The sequence below is a fragment of the Bubalus bubalis genome, chromosome 14 (genome assembly GCF_019923935.1).
Source record: "Bubalus bubalis isolate 160015118507 breed Murrah chromosome 14, NDDB_SH_1, whole genome shotgun sequence".
Taxonomy (NCBI): Eukaryota; Metazoa; Chordata; class Mammalia; order Artiodactyla; family Bovidae; genus Bubalus; species Bubalus bubalis.
In genome coordinates this window covers 50,771,652-50,792,071 of record NC_059170.1, presented here as the reverse complement: position 1 = coordinate 50,792,071, position 20,420 = coordinate 50,771,652, and the positions used below count along the sequence as shown (strand labels likewise).

The 20,420-nt window shown below is 40.6% G+C and overlaps 1 protein-coding gene across 5 annotated transcripts in view; it reads right to left on the bottom strand.

The window, feature by feature from the left end:
• The window catches only part of NSUN6 (NOP2/Sun RNA methyltransferase 6), an 82,181-nt gene that overhangs the window by 54,202 nt on the left and 7,559 nt on the right, over positions 1 to 20,420 (bottom strand). For 2 of the 5 annotated variants that reach the window (XM_025264324.3, XM_044928077.2), the window contains exons 3-5: positions 19,243 to 19,322; positions 1,602 to 1,711; positions 565 to 718 (exon numbers count right to left, since the gene is read on the bottom strand). In XM_025264324.3, coding sequence (XP_025120109.3) covers positions 565 to 718; positions 1,602 to 1,711; positions 19,243 to 19,322 — 344 coding nt within the window. Of the gene's footprint in view, positions 1 to 564; positions 719 to 1,601; positions 1,712 to 15,393; positions 15,577 to 19,242; positions 19,323 to 20,420 lie in introns of those variants that run through there. The other 3 variants (XM_025264325.3, XM_044928078.2, XM_025264328.3) reach the window with 3 other exon arrangements.

The following is a 20,420-nucleotide window of genomic DNA, read 5'->3' as shown; positions in this document are numbered from 1 at the left end:
TGCAGCCCGAGGCTACAACTGCTGAAGCCCCTGCGCCGAGAGCCGGGGCTCCTCAACAAGAGAAGCCTGGGCACCACAACGAAGACCCAGCGTGGGAATAAGTAAATACATTTTTTAAATTAAAAAAATAATAAAAGTGAGGTGTGAGTAAATCCAAACGTTAATTTTTAACCACAAGTATTCACATCAGTACTGGCTTTCTGGTACATTTTTTAGTTAAAATTTTTTTTTCTTTTTAATATTAAAACTATAAGCTTTTCTCACACAGACTGTTAAAAAAGATCTGGAGAGGCCATCTAACTCATCCTTTATCAAGATAAATAATGTTATCAAAGATGCAAAACTTTTCAACTTAAGAGACTCCTTAATCTGAGCATTTATGCTTTTAACTAAAAGCATATTTCCCCCCACCCAAAAAATGGCAGAATGTGCTAAACAAGTATTTTCCAATTGAACTTGTAACAAAAAAAATTAGTCATATAATGCAATTATACATATTTTTACATTTTCTTTAAACCACAAAAAGGATGCTTATTTTCCCCAAAACAACAGTTGCTGACATACTTCAGTTCAGGCAGCCCACTGAAGATCTCTTTGCGGCTTAGTTCAGAAATCCCATTTCCAAGAAATATTTTTGTTCCATCAAATTCTTTGGCTCCTTTCTTACATTTGCCTTTAATGTCAGAGTATACGGAAACATCATCTCCACCTTTCATAACTAGAGAAAAGAAGAAAGTCATATTACACTGACATAACTGTTCTTTGGCAGAACCGTGAAAAGTCTTCAAGCTTTAAGACTGGAGAAGCCTAGGGGCATCAGTAGTGGACAGGAAGCAGTCTAACCTGGCTCATGGTCTCACTATAACTTCTGACAGAAAATACAACTGTTTACTTTCCAATGTTTGACAACAATAAATCTATTTTTTTCCCTAGGAAAACAAAGATGCAGAATAGTCTTCAAAACATCCAACCTCAGGGACTTCCCTGGCTGTCCAGTGGTTAAGACTCCTAATACAAGGGACACCTGTTCAACCCCCAATCTGGGAACTAATATCCCACATGCCTTGCGAGGGTCAAGAAAAAAAAACAGCAAACATCCAACCTCAGTTGGAAGCCTTTAGCTGAGCAGAAAGGGAAAGGTATCTTCTATTTCAATTATTTTCCCCAAATCTAACATTCCTTAAAAGAGTAAATTAAGAATACTCAGTTTCATCCCAATATTAAGATTCCAGACTTGGAATGTTTCCCCTGCAAACGACAGTTCAGCAGCCTGAGCTTTCAGCACAATTGAGTAAAGAATGGAAAACAAAATTTCACTGACATCTTCCACTCTTTTCATGAATCATGATCCTCTAACATCATCACAGATGTCCTCAAAGGGAATAAAAGAAATGGGCAGAAAACCCACATACGGATGCCTGATTTGTTACTCCTTCTCAGATACACACCTCAACGGGCTATACTAAATGCACAACTTGGCAAAGTTCTTTGTTAAAGCAAATTTGAAATGTATCTGAGTGAGGATTTAATGAATTTTCAATTTGATGATACACATAAATGTTAGCGGCTGTTTTACAGAGAAACCTGAACATTATACTCACATTTTGAGGCTGATACGATTCCAGGGACATAGACATGGGCTCCTCGTAACACAGCATTGCCACACTGGGCTCCAACAACAACTTCACAAGGCTGCTGTTTTATATTCTTCCTACAGAAGCAAAAGGAGTTAAAGTGTAAAGAACGATGCATCTCCAACGCCAACCAGCCTTTTCAGGGTTTCAAACTAACCCTAAATTAATAACCTCTTTAGTCTTCATTATTCCAAATGAATAAATGAGGAAAAGTTGGAAGAAAGAAGATAAATACACAAGAAATAATTTCTTAAAAACTACAAAGAAGGACTTCCCTGGTGGTCCAGTGGTTGAGACTCCACCTGCCAACATAGGGGATGTGGGTTCAATCCCTGATCCGGGAAGATTCCACATGCCTGGGGCAACTTAAGCCCTTGTGCCACAACTACCAAACCCACATGCCCTAGAGCACGTGCTCTGCAACAAGAGAAGCCACCACCATGAGAAGCACACACACAGCCGGAGAGGAGTCCCTGCTGGCCACAACTAGAGAAAGCCCACAGGCAGCAACAAAGACACGGTGCAGCCAAAAATAAATAATAAAGCTTGGGTTTTGGTTTTTTTTTTTTAAATTACAAAGAGGATGGGCACTTGAGACGAAAATCTTGGTGCAAGCTAGTAAGTGGCATCAAAAATTGCTTCATCAAATACAACTAATAAATACAAGAAAGAAACCGACTTACAGATACACGGAACAAATTAGTGGGGAGAGGGAGATTGGGAGGGGCAAGACAGGAGTCAGGGATTAAGAGGTACAAACTATTATTTTAATTATTTAATTATTTTAATTATTTAATTATTTAATTAAATTTAATTTTAATTAAATTAAATTAAATTATTTAATTATTTAAAATAACCTACCAGAGTCTATGATACAGGGAATATAACCAATTTTTTTTCTATACTGAAATAGTTAATTTACAATGCTGAGTAAGTTTCAAGTATACAGCAAAGTGATTCAGTTATACATACATACATACATATATATATATACACACACACACACACACACACACACTTTTCCATATTCTTTTCCCTTATAGGTTATTACAATATATTGAATATAGTTCCCTATGCTATACAACAGAACCTTGTTGCTTATCTATTTCAAATATAGTAGTGTCTGTTCTGGAGAAGGCAGTGGCACCCCACTCCAGTACTCTTGCCTGGAAAAATCCCATGGACGGAGGAGCCTGGTGGGCTGCAGTCCATGGGGTCGTGAAGAATCGGACACGACTGAGTGACTTCACTTTCACTTTTCACTTTCATGCATTGAAGAAGGAAATGGCAACGCACTCCAGTGTTCTTGCCTGGAGAATCCCAGGGACGGGGAGCCTGGTGGGCTGCCGTCTATGGGGTTGCACAGAGTCGGACACGACTGAAGTGACTTAGCAGCAGCAGTGTCTGTTCAACCCATATTGCTAACTTATCCCACATCCTCACCTGTCCCCTTTGGTAACTACAAATTTATTTTTTATGTCTGAGTCTACTTCCATTCTGTAAATAAATTCATTTGTATCTTTTTTGTTTTTTTTTGGATTCCATGTACAAGTGGTTTCATGTGGTATTCATCTTTCTCTGACTGACTTCACTTAGTATGATCATCTCTAGGTCCATCCATGTTGCTGCAAATGGTATTATTTCATTCTTTTTTTATGGTATAGCCAATATTTTATAACTATAAATGGAGCATAACCTTTAAAAATTGTGAATCACTACACTGTATACTATAACTTATATCAACTATACCTCAATTAAAAAACAAAAACTAAGGCAGGACTGAGGTCACAGGAAATGACACACAGGGTAGAACAGGCCAGGGCAGCCCTCGGGGCCCAACCTGATGTCTGTCATCACCAGCTCTGATGCCTTCTGTGTTAGAAGGGACATGATCAAGTGTTTATATTCTAATCCAATGAAGCTCTATGTAGATTAAAACCACAACGCCAAAGGAAAAAAAAAAATGCTTCATCATTTAAAAGCACGGATGCTTCATAATAGCATTAGGAGAGAAGAGCAATAACGTTTCTGTCTTCAAAGACTAAAACAGACAACAAGTGAGAAATGCAAAGACATTTCTGAAGTGGTAGACTGGCGCACAGTAAGTTATTTTCTTTTCTTCCTCTGCTATCCAACTTTCTTCAGTGTTCTCCAATTTCTCACTTCCCATCCATCCCTTGAAACACTGAAGCCTGGTATCACTTCTAACACTCAGAGCAGACTTTCTCAAAGGTCGGGGGTACCTATGTGATGAGCCCCAAATAAACATCTCAAGTACTGCACTTCTGATGGGGTTCCCTGGTTGGCAACATGTCATATGTATGGTCCTAACTCCTTGCATTTTTAAGTGCATTTTAAGCGAATTCAAAGAATTAAGTGCATTTTCTTTTCAAGATCTCCAACTGATCAAATCTCAGTAAGCTTCTCAGATTTATCCTCTTCCTTCCAGGTCCCACACACTCACTGCTCATTCTCCAGCTATTTCTGGACGAGGTTCATTTCTCCAGGTTCTCAAACATGCCATCATCTCTTCTCACTTTGTATCCCAAACCTTGGCAATCTCATGGTTTCAGTGACCACTTACAAAGATAACCTACATATTCTTTATTTTATTGAAGTATGCTGCTGCTGCTAAGTCGCTTCAGTCATGTCTGACTCTGTGCGACCCCACAGACGGCAGCCCACCAGGCTCCCCCGTCCCTGGGATTATCCAGGCTAGAACACTGGAGTGGGTTGCCATTTCCTTCTCCAATGCATGAAAGTGAAAAGTGAAAGGGAAGTCGCTCAGTCAGGTCCGACTCTTAGTGACCCCATGGACTGCAGTCCACCAGGCCCTCCGCCCATGGGATTTTCCAGGCAAGAGTACTGGAGTGGGGTGCCACTGCCTTCTCCATATTGAAGTATAGTTGTTTATAAAGTTATGTTAATCTCTGCTGTACCACAATGTGACCCAGCTATTCTTTTTCATATTCTTTTCCATTGTAGTTTATCACTGGATATTGACTATAGCTCCCTGTGCTATACAGCTGGACCTCACTGTGAACCCACATACCTAATGATCAGCCTTTCTAGACTGATTATCTGCAGACAGCTGTGCATAGACGTCCTACAGCTACTTCACACTCAACAAGTCCTAAACAATGTTATGATTCCCTGATCCACTCCTCAAATCCTTGGAAACAGCCCAAAGCTTCATCCTCCTGTGTTTCCAGTCAAAATGACGTTATCTACCTGAGCAGCCAGAACACAAATCCTGGCATCATCTTGAATCTCCTCCTACAACTTCTAACTCAACATTCACTGAGTTACCAAACGATGCCTCCTCTAATTCTCTGACACATCTCCCAGGCCCTTCCACCCCCGATATCAGACTTGCATCATTTGGTCACTGGATACTGTTTTATCCAGTGATCTAACTTCTGTGTTTTATCTTTGGTTGCTTTCAGATCCTCCTGATGTCTTTGGTGTTCTTCAGATTCATTCTGAAGCACCTAGTCATGTATTTATCTTTACTTTTGCCTTCAGATACTGTATTTCTTAAATCTGACTTTCATCAATTCTGAAAAATTCATTATATTTTTGAATACTGTCTCTCCCACATTATTTCTAATCTCTACACCTGGGATTCATTAGGAACAGTAGTACCTTTTCATTCTTGTTCTCATGACTCAGTTTCATATCTCCTACTGCTTTACACCTCCTTTACCTGCTGTATTCTAGGTGATATGCCATAAGCCATCTTCTAGTTCACTAATTCTCTCATCTGTTGAGTCTAGAGTTTAACTCACTGAATGACTTTTTCATTTTAATGAAATTTTAATGTCTAGAAATTCTTTTAAAATTTTTTTTTTTCCCCTCTTAGGGTCTTTTAGATTCTCCCTTTTTCTTTTAATCATTTTCAAGGAGACTAATTTTATAGTGCCTACCAATTAGCTCTCTTTGCTACATTCTGGGCTTCCCAGGTGGCACAGCTGGTAAAGAATCCACCTGCCAATGGAAGAGATGCAAGAGATGTGGGTTCAATCCCTGGAGTAGGAAATGGCCACCCCACTCCAGTATCCCTGCATGGAAGATTCCAAGGACAGAGGAGCATGGCGGGGGCTACAGTCCATGGAGTCGCAGAGAGTCAGCCATGACTGAGTACACACAGGCTGGCTACAGTTCTGGGGGAATCTAATCCCTCAGTCTGTTGCATATGCTGGTTCTCACTCATGGTAGTTTTATTTCCAGTATAGCTTCTAACTATAAGAAAGAAGCATGGCCTGGGCTGACAGGTGCCACTCTGCAGTGCTTTTGCCAAGCACCTCAAGAACTGGCTTAGGATCCAATTCTTATGGCAATTTCCCAAACCACAGGTGTCAAGACCACATGGGTAGTATCAATCTGAACTCCAAACCCTTACAGGTATGGAACCGCAGTTGTGCATCTCATAGATTTTTTCCCCTCAACCCAGGCTCCATGGCAAGAGAGCTCCAACTCCTAATTACTGCCCTGCACTGACTTTTGGATGGTTCTCACCTCTTAGCACTAACAGCCTATTGTTAAAACCAACGCCACTAAGTTCAGGGGACCAAGCACCTTCTCCCTCAAACCCCTCAACCCTTAATCTTAGCTCACGCACTTACTGCTCAATTTTCAGTTACCCTTCATTCTAACCCCTGAGTATCTCACTAAGGTCCTTAATCATTCTGTTATGCATGTTATGACCTATTTTTTGTTCAGTGTTCCTAGGCCTAAGTAGCAGAAACATTCTCAAGTTATCTAGTTCACCATACTGCTGGAGATAAGACTAAAATAGCTCCCTAACTCGGCTCCAGGCTTGCAATTCATCTTTTGAAAAAAGTGTTTTCAGGCTTTTTTGGCTGCAATCCAATGTGAGAAACACACTTGAACGGCATCCCAGTACACATGTGTGCCTATCCACACTTACATTTATAGCAAATGTTTCACGAAACACCTTACCCTGTACACTCCAGGATATTATATAATAAAATCCCTATTCCTTAAAAAAAAACTATAAACAACCAGTTAAACCAAATTTCACAACCTACTGAGTGAAGGTCTACATGCAGTTTGGAAAAAAAAAAAAAAAAGCTTTATGCTACTACCAGTATTATATTTCTAAAATCATGACTGTAATAAAAGTTATTTGGCTCCTATATTCTGTGCAAAAAAATAAAACATTTCTTAGTTTTAAAAAATAATCCTTCAAAAAGACACATGTACCCCAATGTTCACTGTAGTGCTATTTACAACAGCCAGGACATGAAAACAACTTAAATGTCCATCAACAGAGGAATGAATAAAGATGTGGCACATATATCCAATAAAATTATTACTCAGCCATAAAACAGAATGAGCTTGGGTCATTTGTAGAGATGTAGATGGACTAGAGACTGTCATACAGAGTGAAGTCAGAAAGAGAAAAACAAATGCTGTATATGAACACATATACGTAGAATCTAGAAAAATGGTATAGATGATCTTATTGGCAATACATATCATACATATATATGATATGTATATAAATGCAGCTGATTCACTCTCCTGCACAACAGAAACTATTAATAGCATAGCACTGTAAAGCTATACGCCAATAAAAATTAATCAAATTTAAAATGAATCCTTCACATTTCACTCTACCTCTGCTAACTTCAACATCTTCTTTCACCAACCTTTTTGAAAACTGATAGATGCCCAGCCACTTTTGTCACAAACCACCATATATTTTCACACCTCTGTACCTTTGCATGTACTTTCTCTCTACCTTGTGTACCCTTGCCTACTTTATCTCATCTACCTCCTTCACACTCACCTACAAGGCTCAACGGAAATAACATCTCTTTGGAGAAAATCTTTCCCCACTTCTTTGCATTCAGCTCTTCCTCTTCTCTGCTTGGATGGTACTTAATTCATATCCCTCCCCAGGAATCTACTGCAGTTTGACTTGTACCAATATTCACCTGCTTTTAGACTATGTTTCACCCATCTGTATAGTATCTTTGGTTCTCACATACAGTTCAGTTCAGTTGCTCAGTCATGTCTGACTCTTTGCAACCCCATGAACCACAGCACGCCAGGCCTCCCTGTCCATCACCAACTCCTGGAGTCCACCCAAACTCATGTCCACTAAGTCAGTGATGCCATCCAACTATCTCATCCTCTGTTGTCCCCTTCTCCTTCTGCCCCTCAATCTTCAAAAAATATTTTGTGAAATGGAACTCTGTAATGTTAATCAGAAAGTTTTTATGAGAATAACCATTTCATTGAAAGGAGAAAATGGGAGACTATGGGGAAGAGCATTAACATAGCAGGCCAGGGACTTCCTTGGTGGTCCAGTAGTTAAGAATCCACATCAGTTCAATCCCTGGTCAGGGAACTAAGATCACACATGTTGCAGGGCAACTAAGCCCACATGCCTCAGTTCGAGACCCAGCACATCCAAAAATAAAAACACAAAAAACCACAGTGAAAAAGAACTACTATCCTTCCTTTGGAAGGCCTGGTGATGAGGCTGATCCTTGGCTAGCATCCTGGAGTTCTTGGATGGAGTTCTTGGAGTTCTTGGAGTTCAAGGATGGAGATCCTTGGAGCATCTCAGAGGAGTTCCCACTCTTAACTGATTCAGTTCAGTTCAGTTGCTTAGTCATGTCCGACTCTTTGCAACCCCATAGATTGCAGCACGCCAGGCCTCCCTGGCCATCACCAAGGGTAGCTCAATGTTCCTATATTATCTGTAACAATTTGTAAACAAATAATATGGTTTATGGTAGACATTGACTTTCCTTCTGGGAGGCCAGAATTTGGGTACCTACCAGGCACGAGGTGCCCACACAACCAGCCCTAAAAGAAAACCCTGGATGCCTGTCTCTAAGGTGCTTTCCTGGATGGTGACATCTCACACATGCATTGTCATCCTTGTTGCCGGGGGAGTTAACTGCACACTGCATGACTCCACCGGAAAAAGACTCTGCAGTTTACAAATGGTTTTCCCTAGACTTCATCCCAGGCAGCTTTTATTTTGTTGATTTTGCTTCAGATTCTTTCACTGTAATAAACCATGGTCACAAGTATGACTACATGTGGAATCCTCTGAGTCCTCCAAGAGAATCACTGAGCTGGGAGTGGTCTTCAGGAATCTTTCAACACAAGTACTAACTGTATAAGAATGTGAGATTGTATATATATGCAAGTGTCAAGGTGCAAATCAGCACTGCTGAAGTTTTAGTGAGAAATATAAAAGTCGATGTAGGGCCATAAAAAAATACTAAAAGCTTGATTTTTATTAAAATGTTTTTAAACAAAAGAGTGAAGCAATAGCATTAAAGAAAGATGATTTTCCAAGAATACAGTAATAATGACTGGAGAAAAATAGTAAGAAGGTGCTTAGAATAAGAGAAAACTAATTAAAACAGCTAAAAATGAGATGCCTACGAATTAAAGACCCACTAAAGAGACGGTCAAGATTATGAGAATGACCCACTAAAAAGCATATAAAAAATACACTTATTACTTGGCATGTATTTAACTGCATATATTAGCAACCCTACAATAAAAGGAAGATAATATAATTTTGAGATATCACACAATCATGATATCTCATCTGTATACATATAATCTGATATCTTATAACCCCGCATCACAGGTAAGGAGCAGCGGCTGCACTTTGCTGGAGCAGCCATGAAGAGACACCACCATCCAAGGCAAGACAAACCCAAGTAAGATGGTAGGCACTGAGAGGGGATCAGAGGGCAGACAGACGGAAACCCCAATCACAGACAACGAGCCAATCTGATCACTCGGAACACAGCCTTGTCTAACTCAATGAAACTAAGCCATGCCGATGGCTGGGTCATGGAGGAGAAGTCTGACAGAATGTGGTCGCTGGAGAAGGGAATGGCAAACCACTTCAGTATTCTTGCCTCAAGAACCCCATGAACAGTATGAAAAGAAAAAAAGATAAGACACTGATAGATGAACCCCCCAGATCGGTAGGTGCCCAATATGCTACTGGAGATCAGTGGAGAAATAACTCGAGAAAAAATGAAGGGATGGAGCCAAAGCAAAAACACCACCAGTTGTGCATGGGACTGCTGATGGAAGCAGGGTTCGATGCTGTAAAGAGCCATATTGCATAGGAACCTGGAATGTTAGGTCCGTGAATCAAGGCAAATTGCTGCTGCTGCTGCTGCTAAGTCGCTTCAGTCGTGTCCAACTCTGTGCGACCCCGTAGACGGCAGCCCACCAGGCTCCTCCGTCCCTGGGATTCTCCAGGCAAGAACACTGGAGTGGGCTGCCATTTCCTTCTCCAATGCATGAAAGTGAAAAGTGAAAGTGAAGTCGCTCAGTCGCATCCAACTCCTAGCAACCCCATGGACTGCAGCCCACCAGGCTCCTCCGTCCATGGGATTTTCCAGGCAAGAGTACTGGAGTGGGTTGCCGTTGTTGGAAGTGGTCAAACAGGAGATGACAAGAGTGAACATCGACATTCTAAGAATCAATGAACTAAGATGGACTGGAATGGGTGAATTTATCTCAGATGACCATTATATCTACTACTGTGGACACAAATCCCTTAGAAGAAATGGAGTAGCCATCATAGTCAACAAAAGAGTCCAAAATGCAGTACTTGGATGCAATCTCAAAAACGAAAGAATGATCTCTGTTCGTTTCCAAGGCAAACCATTCAATATCACAGTAATCCAAGTCTATGCCCCAACCAGTAATGCTGAAGAAGCTGAACAGTTCTATGAAGACCTACAAGACCTTCTAGAGCTAATACCTAAAAAAGATGTCCTTTTCATTATAGGGGACTGGAATGCAAAAGTAGGAAGTCAAGAAACACCTGGAGTAACTGGCAAATTTGGCCTTGGAGTACAGAATGAAGCAAGGCAAAGGCTAACAGGGTTCTGCCAAGAAAACGCACTGGTCATAGCAAACACCCTCTTTCAACAACACAAGAGAAGACTCTACACATGGACATCACCAGATGGTTGACACCAAAATCAGATTGATCATATTCTTTGCAGCCAAAGATGGAGAAGCTCTATACAGTCAGCAAAAAAAGACTGGGAGCTGACTGTGGCTCGGATCATGAACTCCTTATTGCCAAATTCAGACTGAAATTGAAGAAAGTGGAGAAAACCACTAGACCATTAAGGTATGACCTAAATCAAATCACTTATGACTATACAGTGGAAGTGAGAAACAGATTTAAGGGACTAGAACGGATAGACGGAGTGCCTGATGAACTATGGACGGAGGTTCGTGACACTGTACAGGAGACAGGGATCAAGACCATCCCCAAGAAAAAGAAATGCAAAAAAGCAAAATGGCTGTCTGGGGAGGCCTTACAAATAGCTGTGAAAAGAAGGGAAGTGAAAAGCAAAGGAGAAAAGGAAAGCTATACCCATTTGAATGCAGAGTTCCAAAGAACAGCAAGGAGAGATAAGAAAGCCTTCCTCAGCGATCAATGCAAAGAAATAGAGGAAAACAACAGAATGGGACAGACTAGAGATCGCTTCAATAAAATGAGAGATTCCAAGGAAAATAAAGCAGAAATAGATATTTTTCTGGAACTCTCTTGCTTTTTCGATGATCCAGTGGATGTTGGCAATTTGATCTCTGGTTCCTCTGCCTTTTCTAAAACCAGCTTGGGGGGGGGGGGGGGGGCGGGGGGACACAAAAAAAAATAAATAAATAAAAATAAAACCAGCTTGAACATCTGGAAGTTCCAAGGGAACATTTCATGCAAAGATGGGCTCGATAAAGGACAGAAATGGTATGGACCTAACAGAAGCAGAAGATATTAAGAAGAGGTGGCAAGAATACACAGAAGAACTGTACAAAAAAGATCTTCATGACCAAGATAATCACGAAGGTGTAATCACTCACCTAGAGCCAGACACGGAGAAGGCGATGGCACCCCACTCCAGTACTCTTGCCTGGAAAATCCCATGGACGGAGGAGCCTGGTGGGCTGCAGTCCATGGGGTCGTGAAGAGTCAGACATGACTGAGCAACTTCACTTTCACTTTCATGCACTGGAGAAGGAAATGGCAATGCACTCCAGTGTTCTTGCCTGGAGAATCCCATGGACGGGGGAGCCTGGTGGGCTGCCGTCTATGGGGTCGCACAGAGTCAGACACAACTAAAGCGACTTAGCAGCAGCAGCAGCAGAGCCAGATATCCTGGAATGTGAAGTCAAGTGGGCCTTAGAAAGCGTTACTACGAACAAAGCTAGTGGAGGTGATAGCATACCAGTTGAGCCATTTCAAATCCTGAAAGATGATGCTGTGAAAGTGCTGTACTCAATATGCCAGCAAATTTGGAAAACTCAGCAGCGGTCACAAGACTGGAAAAGGTCAGTTTTCATTCCAATCCCAAAGAAAGGCAATGCCAAAGAATGCTCAAACTACTGCACAATTGCACTCATCTCACATGCTAGGAAAGTAACGTTCAAAATTCTCCAAGCCAGGCTTCAGCAATATGTGAATCATGAACTTCCAGATGTTCAAGCTGGTTTTATTTATTTTTTGTGTGTGTGTGTCCCCCCCCCCCCCCAAGCTGGTTTTAGAAAAGGCAGAGGAACCAGAGATCAAATTGCCAACATCCACTGGATCATCGAAAAAGCAATAGAGTTCCAGAAAAATATCTATTTCTGCTTTATTGACTATGCCAAAGCCTTTGACTGTGTGGATCACAATAAACTGTGGACAATTCTGAAAGAGATGGGAATACCAGACCACCTGACCTGCCTCTTGAGAAACCTGTATACAGGTCAGGAAGCAACACTTAGAACTGGACATGGAACAACAGAACGATTCCAAATAGGAAAAGGAGTAAGTCAAGGCTGTATATTGTCACCCTGCTTATTTAACTTTTATGCAGAGTACATCCTGAGAAACGGTGGGCTGGAGGAAGCACAAGCTGGAATCAAGATTGCTGGGAGAAATATCAATAACCTCAGATATGCAGATGACACTACCCTTATGGCAGAAAGTGAAGAACTAAAGAGCCTCTTGATGAGAGTGAAAGAGGAGAGTGAAAAAGTTGGCTTAAAGCTCAACATTCAGAAAACTAAGATCATGGCATCCGGTCCCATCACTTCATGGCAAATAGATGGGGAAACAGTGGAAACAGTGTCAGACTTTATTTTTCTGGGCTCCAAAATCACTGCAGATGGTGATTGCAACCACGAAATTAAAAGACGCTTACTCCTTGGAAGGAAAGTTATGACCAACCTAGACAGCATATTAAAAAGCAGAGACATTACTTTGTCAACAGAGGTCCATCTAGTCAAGGCTGTGGTTTTTCCAGTGGTCGTGTATGGATGTGAGAGTTGGACTGTCAGGAAAGCTCAGTGCCGAAGTACTGATGCTTTTGAACTGTGGTGTTGGAGAAGACTCTCGAGAGTCCCTTGGACTGCAAGGAGATCCAACTGGTCCATCCTAAAGATCAGTCCTGGGTGTTCATTGGAAGGACTGATGTTGAAGTGGAAACTCCAATACTTTGGCTACCTGATGATGTGAAGAGCCGACTCATTTGAAAAGACCCTGATGCTGGGAAAGATTGAGGGCAGGAGGAGAAGGGGATGACAGAGGATGAGATGGTTGGACAGCATCACTGACTCGATGGACATGGTTGGGTGCACTCTGGGAGTTGGTGATAGATAGGGAGGCCTGGCGTGCTGCAGGTCATGGGGTCACAAAGAGTCGGACACGACTGAGCGGCTGAACTGAACTGAATCTGATATCTCATTTGCAGAATATAATTTTGAGATATCACACGATCATGATATCTCATTTGCATGTCAACCAATTGAACCAGCAGTCTTTGAACAATTACATGAATATCCCATTGTATTCACCCTATGATTTCATACATACAACAGTCATTGAAAACCAAAGTGCTAACGCTGGTAGCAAGGCAACTATGAGAAACGGAAATGGAACGGCTGGAAGAGAAAGGCCAACTCAATCTCATTTGTATCTCAAGGTATTTCTGCTACTGAATTATACACTCAATTATTAGGGAAAGTTAATTTTCTGACCTGCTAGAAATAGATTTTTATCTAAAAGGAAAGAATACCAACAGACAATATAAAGAGATTCTTAAAAATTACAAACTGAATATTGGCCTAAAAAATTCCACTGATTTAAATGCAGTCTTTAAAAAATGGTTGGGGTACGGTGTTTAAAATACTCTTGTATGGATGCAGAAAACAAACTTATGGCTAGTGCAAGAGAGGGATAAATCAGGAGAGTGGGACCGTCATATACACACTATTATAAGTTAAAGAGATAACTATTAATAATAAGGACCTACTCTGTAGCACAGGGAACTCTACCCAATACTGTGTAACGACCGAAATGGAAAAAAATCTAAAAAAAGAGTGAATATATGTGTATGTATAACTGATTCACTTTCCAGTACAGCAGAAACTAACACAACATTGTAAATCAACTATACAACAATAAACATTTTAAAAAGATACTCTTATATGGGGGGATAAATTAGGAGTTTGGGATTAACATAGACACACTTATATATATAATATAAATAATCAACAAGGACCTATTGTATAGCACAAGGAACTAAACCAAATATTTTGTAAAAACCTTTAAGGGAAAAGAATCTGAAAAGGAATATATAACTGAAGCACTCTGCTATACACCTGAAACTAACATCCCACCGTAAGTCAACTATATTTCAATTAAAAAAATGAAAAATACTTTGGATCAAGAGAAGACTGGCATTCAATTTTCTCTCTTAAGTTTTTCAATATAGTTGACATTGATACCATCAACTTCAGCAGTACCACTTTACTTCAATCTAATTACCATTGGTAAAACCTTCCTAACATTAAAATATATTTGATCAAGACTTTCCTGGCAGTCCAGTGCTTAGGACTTCACCTTCCAATGCAGGGGGTACAAGTCTGATCCCTGGTTGGAAAGCTAAGATCCCAGATGCCTTGGTGCTGAAAAATCAAAACATTAAAAAAAACAGAAGCAATACTGAAATAAATTTAAAAACTTAAAAAAATTATTATATATATACATATATTTGCTCAGTAAATTAAATATCATGTTAAATAAAATGAAGGAACCTGAATTTTATGGTGAGATTTACTTTTTGAATTGTTCTCTCTTTAAATAGTTTAACCTACATTTTGATATCCTAAATCTCTGTGAAATGTTGAGCTTCTAGTAAAAAAAATTTGTCAACAAGTAAAAGTACACATATATTCCTTTTTCTAAAGCTCACAAAAATGGGGGAAGAAAAATTTGAAAGAAAATTCCATTTGCAAGAAATCTAAGCAGCAGCTAAGATGCAAGTGAAGAGTAATTAGCTGACACAATGAAAGCTGGATCAAATCCAATTCCTCAATAGGGTATGACTGTTTCTGAAAAGGAAAGGCTCTTGGATACCCAAACAATTATTCATTACTCAGAAACAGGACCAAAGGTCAGGCAGAAAAAAGCAAGGTCTGCGTATGTCATGTCAGTCCCATTCCCTACGGATAAAGCCACAAGAGGAAGTGGACTGGCAGAAGTGGCACAAGCAGACAAGTTTTCTCTAACAAACCTGGATAAACTCTCCTGAAGTGAAGGGAAGAAAGCAAAGTGCCATCAATGCTGTGACTCCTCCCCTGAGCTCACTAAGCATAACCAAAAGTTAAAGCCCCAACGAGACAGCTATGAGCTAGACCCCCCTCCCCCGACCCTCACAGCAAAGCCTTCATCAGCTCAGCTCACCAGAACTAGAGATAAGCCACTAGAAAAGATGTGGAGAAAGTGTTTTCAAAAAACACATCTGATGAGTTATCCGGTTACACACTTGACCCAAAGTGCAGACCAGGTGACTCTACGTAAATGTTTTCATTCAAGTATTCATTCAACGTGGGACAGATGCATAGGTACAGATGGCCCTCCCTCAGGTTCTGCATCTGTGGATTCAACTAGCCACAGACAGGAAAAAAAAATTTTAATTCCAGAAAGTTCCAGAAGGCAAAACTTGAATTTGCTGTTCACATAGTATTAGGTATTGCAAGTAATCTAGAAATTATTTAAAGTATGCTAAGGATGTGCATGAGTTATATGCAAATACTATACCATTTTATATAAGACTTGAGCAACTGTGGATATTGGTATTTGTTGGGGGGGAGGGGGTCCAATCGCCCATGAACACCAAGGGATGTGTGTAGCATTAAACAAAGCTATAATAAACCAAAGGCAAAACAAACTGTACAGACCAAAAAAGAGCAAAATCTCAAATAACCTCTCTATAGTTTCAAAGAAAATGGGTGTGTGTGTTAGTCACTCAGTCATGTCTGATTCTTCGCGACCCTGTGGACTATAGCCCACCAGGCTTCTCAGTCCATGGGATTCTCCAGGCAAGAATACTGGAGTGGGTTGCCATTCCCTTCTCCAGGGGATCTTCCCAACCCAGGGATCAAACCCAGGTCTCCTGCATTGCAGGCACATTCTTTACCATCTGAGTCACCAGGGAAGCCTAAAAAAAAGCCAAAGAAACTAAAAAGAACCTTTAAAAAGAGAGAACAACAACAAGATAAAAAAGAAGAAAAGCAAACTAGCTTAGCTCAGCAAGTAAAGGATGGTAAATCTCCTGAAATTTAAGAGCTAACGTAATAGACTTGAGACAGCTATTCTGAAAGAAGCCTGCTTAGATCTAAGGTGGCCCTTGGCTGGCATCTGAAAACTTGACTGGGAAATAGTTCCCAGCATTGATATAAAACCAGCTCTAGTAACAAGTCAGCTACTGTTTGTACAAGCAGTGTGGTCATTCAGAACACCTGCTTTCCTTTTGGGAGTCTGGAATTTGGCACATGCCAAGCAGAGGGGGCCTGCCAACTGAAACCTTGGGTGATGAGGCTCTAATGGGCTGCCCTCACAGACAGTTTTACTCACGTCAAAACTGACTGCTGAAAGAATGAAGCCCATCCTGGTTAACTCCATGGGGAGCAACTTTTTGGAAGCTCATGCCTGGTTTCCTCCTGACTCTACCCCATACGCCTTTTCCCTTTGCTGGCATGGTTTTTGTACCCCTTTCGTGCAATAAATCCTTGCCAATAAATCCTTGACTAGATGCTGAGTTTTGGGGAGTCCTTCCAGCTCATTACTGACTCTGGGCTGTCTAGGAGAGCCCAACACGGGGAACATTCTCACTGGAAATACAACATACAGAGTATTAGTGTCCTCCTAACACAGAAGGTAAAGGTATGTAATGAAAAAATCTTCAAAGAACTACCAGAAGACTTATCATTGAAAATTCCCACTGTGTTTCAATCAAAATTAAGAGAATAACCAAAATCAAGGGATCCCCCAGCCAAGTTTCTACAGTCCAATGCCTAAGAGTCTCATAGACCTCCAAGTGAAAGATCAAGACTTTGTTGCAAAAGGGAAAATACTTTTTGGCCTCAGATTTTTTTCACAGCAACACATGAGGCCACAAGATTGTGGAAGCAGTGTCTACACAGTTCTAAGGAAAATAACATGTGACCTGAAACGACTACATATAGATTTCTCAGTGCTTTCCTGTAACTCACCGTCTGTGTTACACAGTTCACTAATGTTTTAATGAGTAGCTTACTCACTACAAAGAATAGGATGAAAGGATTATTATGAAGCCAGTAAGAAGAATGAAATAGAGTTACATAGATTATGGAAAACTATGGGCATCGTGGAATGACGTCCAGTGTATTCCAAAATGAATCGCAGATCTCAGAAGACCTGTGACTGATCAACTATAGTAACTAGTTGGTTTAAAACTAAATAGGAATGAGAGAAATCAGAACAGTGGTTTCCTAGTATGAGGGGCAGAATGCAGAGAATTTTCTGGTGATGGAAATGGTGTATATCTTGATGGGAGTGAGTCCTGACTATATAGTTGTATGAATTTAGCAAAACTCAGCACACTTAAGACTCCTCCATTCACTAATGCAATGTTACTCTTAACAAAAATATACAATAAGGAGTTTACAGACTCAATTTGTAACTGCAAAAGTAATACGTGTTTACAGAAAAATAAAATAAAATAAACCAGAAATGTTACAATTAGAGCCTCTTCTTACCTGCTGCTGCTAAGTCGCTTCAGTCGTGTCCGACTCTGTGCGACCCCATAGATGGCAGCCCACCAGGCTCCCCCGTCCCTGGGATTCTCCAGGCAAGAACACCAGAGTGGGTTGCCATTTCCTTCTCCAATGCATGAAAGTGAAAAGTGAAAGTGAAGTCTCTCAGTCATGTCCGACTCTTCGAGAGCCCATGGACTGCAGCCCACCAGGCTCCTCCGTCCATGGGATTTTCCAGGCAAGAATACTGGAGTGGGGTGCCATTGCTCTTCTTAGCTAGTTTTTCCCAACCTCCTCAGAGTTAAGCACTCAGAATTAATCCCTGTTAACAGTTGGGTATATTATACCCTCCAGGCTTTTTTCTGTGTATAAATAAATATACATAAATCTGTAATATTTAATTGCAAAAGAAATGTGATTATCCTACACAGAGCATATGCTTTGGGTATTTAATTGTAAATATCGTCATTTATTTGTACATATAATTCTCCCACATTAAAGGCTGTATAATATTCCACTGAATGGATAAACCAAAAACCAGTGCTCTACTGTTGACCACTAAATTATCAATGCTTTAAAGCTTTAACAAAATGAACATTTTTGTGTTTATTACTACTCTTAGGAGTATTAAAATTTTTTTATCACAATTAGGGATTTTAAAATGCTCTTTGGGAACAGAATTCCCATTATAATATAAAAGCCTATTATTTTTTTTTCCTTTTTTAAACACATGCCTTCCAAACACAGTATCTCTTCTATTTAGCTGTGCTTAGTTGCTCAGTCATGTCCAACTCTTTGCGACCCCATGGACTTTAGCCCGCCAGGCTCCTATGTCCATGGAGATTCTCCAGGCAAGAACACTGCAGTGGGTTGCCATTCCCTTCTCCAGGGGATCTTCCCAACCCAGGGATCAAACCCAGGTCTCCCATATTGCAGGCCGATTCTTCACCATCTGAGCCACCAGGGAAGCCCAAGAATACTGGAGTAGGTAGCCTATCCCTTCTCCAGGGGATCTTCTGGACCCAGGGATGGAACGGGGTCTACTGCATTGCAGGAGGATTCTTTACCAGCTGAGCTACCATGGTAGCCCGTTCTACTCAGAGAATACAGTAATTTAACATCATCGTGAATTAATAAAATTTTACAAATGTATCAGTTATGAAAATAGGAAACACTGTTGCTTTGTATTTCTGTTGTAGCTACAAAAAATTTTAATTTAGCAGTGGAATCTCTTATGGTATGCAACTAAACATGTCTTACAGAATGAAAAAAAATCAATCACCACTAAATGGAACTAATATGCATTCCTCTCAAGACAGTGGAGTCCATTCCCAGTGTTCTTTTGTAGTATTTTCCATGACAGACAATCTAGTCAACATTTATCAAGTTTGTGAATTCCTATCTAAATAAAGTTGCTAATAGAGAAACTTAGTACTATCACCAAACAGCACATAAAAGAACCTGTGACAAATTTTTATTTATAAGAATACAATTTGAAAATGAAATAGTTACAAACCTAGGTCCAATAACAGGAATAAGTAAGACATCCTGAAGGTCTGGATGCTGAAGAACAGGAAAACTTAATCCATTAAACTGCTGTTGAAAATAAACACAGAGGATTACAAAGCAATCAACACACTGGGTAAATTTCAAATTACAGAGCTTTTCATTATCATTACCTAACAGAGCATAAAGTTTGATTTAGGATTATTTTCATTTTTTTCCATGGGATACTACAAAAAAAAAAAATCAAAGACTTCAAAACAACATTTTCTCTATAATTTGATTCTCGAGTTTCTTGACTTCTTTACAAGTCAAAGGCTCAATTTTGTTTAGTTTGACTTTGTAAACACAAACCATGTTGACCTTAAGTGACCTACTTTGAAAACACATATCCAGTATAGAGTTGCATGAATAGGACATTAAAGACCGAGATTTTTAAATGCTGTGTATTACATATTATCAACACTGAATGTCATGTCAGTTTTTTTGTTTGCTTGTCTGTCTGTTTTTGGTTGCACCGTGGCATGTGAGATTTTAGTTCCCCTACCAGGGATTAAACCCATGCCCCCTGTAGTGGAAGCGCAGAGTCTTAACCACTGGACCACTAGGGAAGTCCTACCACATCAGTTTTGATGATGCTTCCTGGCAAAGGCTGAATATATTCAGTATCCTCCATCATACTTGGCCTTCAGACTAGAAATAGGTGCAGGGCCAGCAGCATAGGTGCTAAGGCCAACTCCCAGTCTCATGGGTATGGAGAAGGAAATGGCAACCCACTCCAGTATTCTTGCCTAGAGAATCCTGTGGACAGAGGAGCCTGGTGGGCTGCTGTCCATAGGGTCGCACAGAGTCGGACATGACTGAAGTGACTTAGCATGCATGCATGGGAGAAGAAAATGGCAACCCACTCCAGTATTCTTGCCTGGAGAATCCCAGGGACAGAGGAGCCTGGTGGGCTGCCGTCTACAGGGTCGCACAGAGTCAGACACGACTGAAGCGACTTAGCAGCAGCAGCAGTCTCATGGGAGCCAACTGTGCATCTCTTGCCAAGTCAATAGTCACGCTGGCAGCTTGAAACTGACCAGAGTGGGAGCATTTACAACACAAAAAACAGCAAACACTACAAACCAGCATTATTTTTCCTAGAAAGGGAGTTGTTTGGTATGTACCAGCACACCATGGCTACAGACA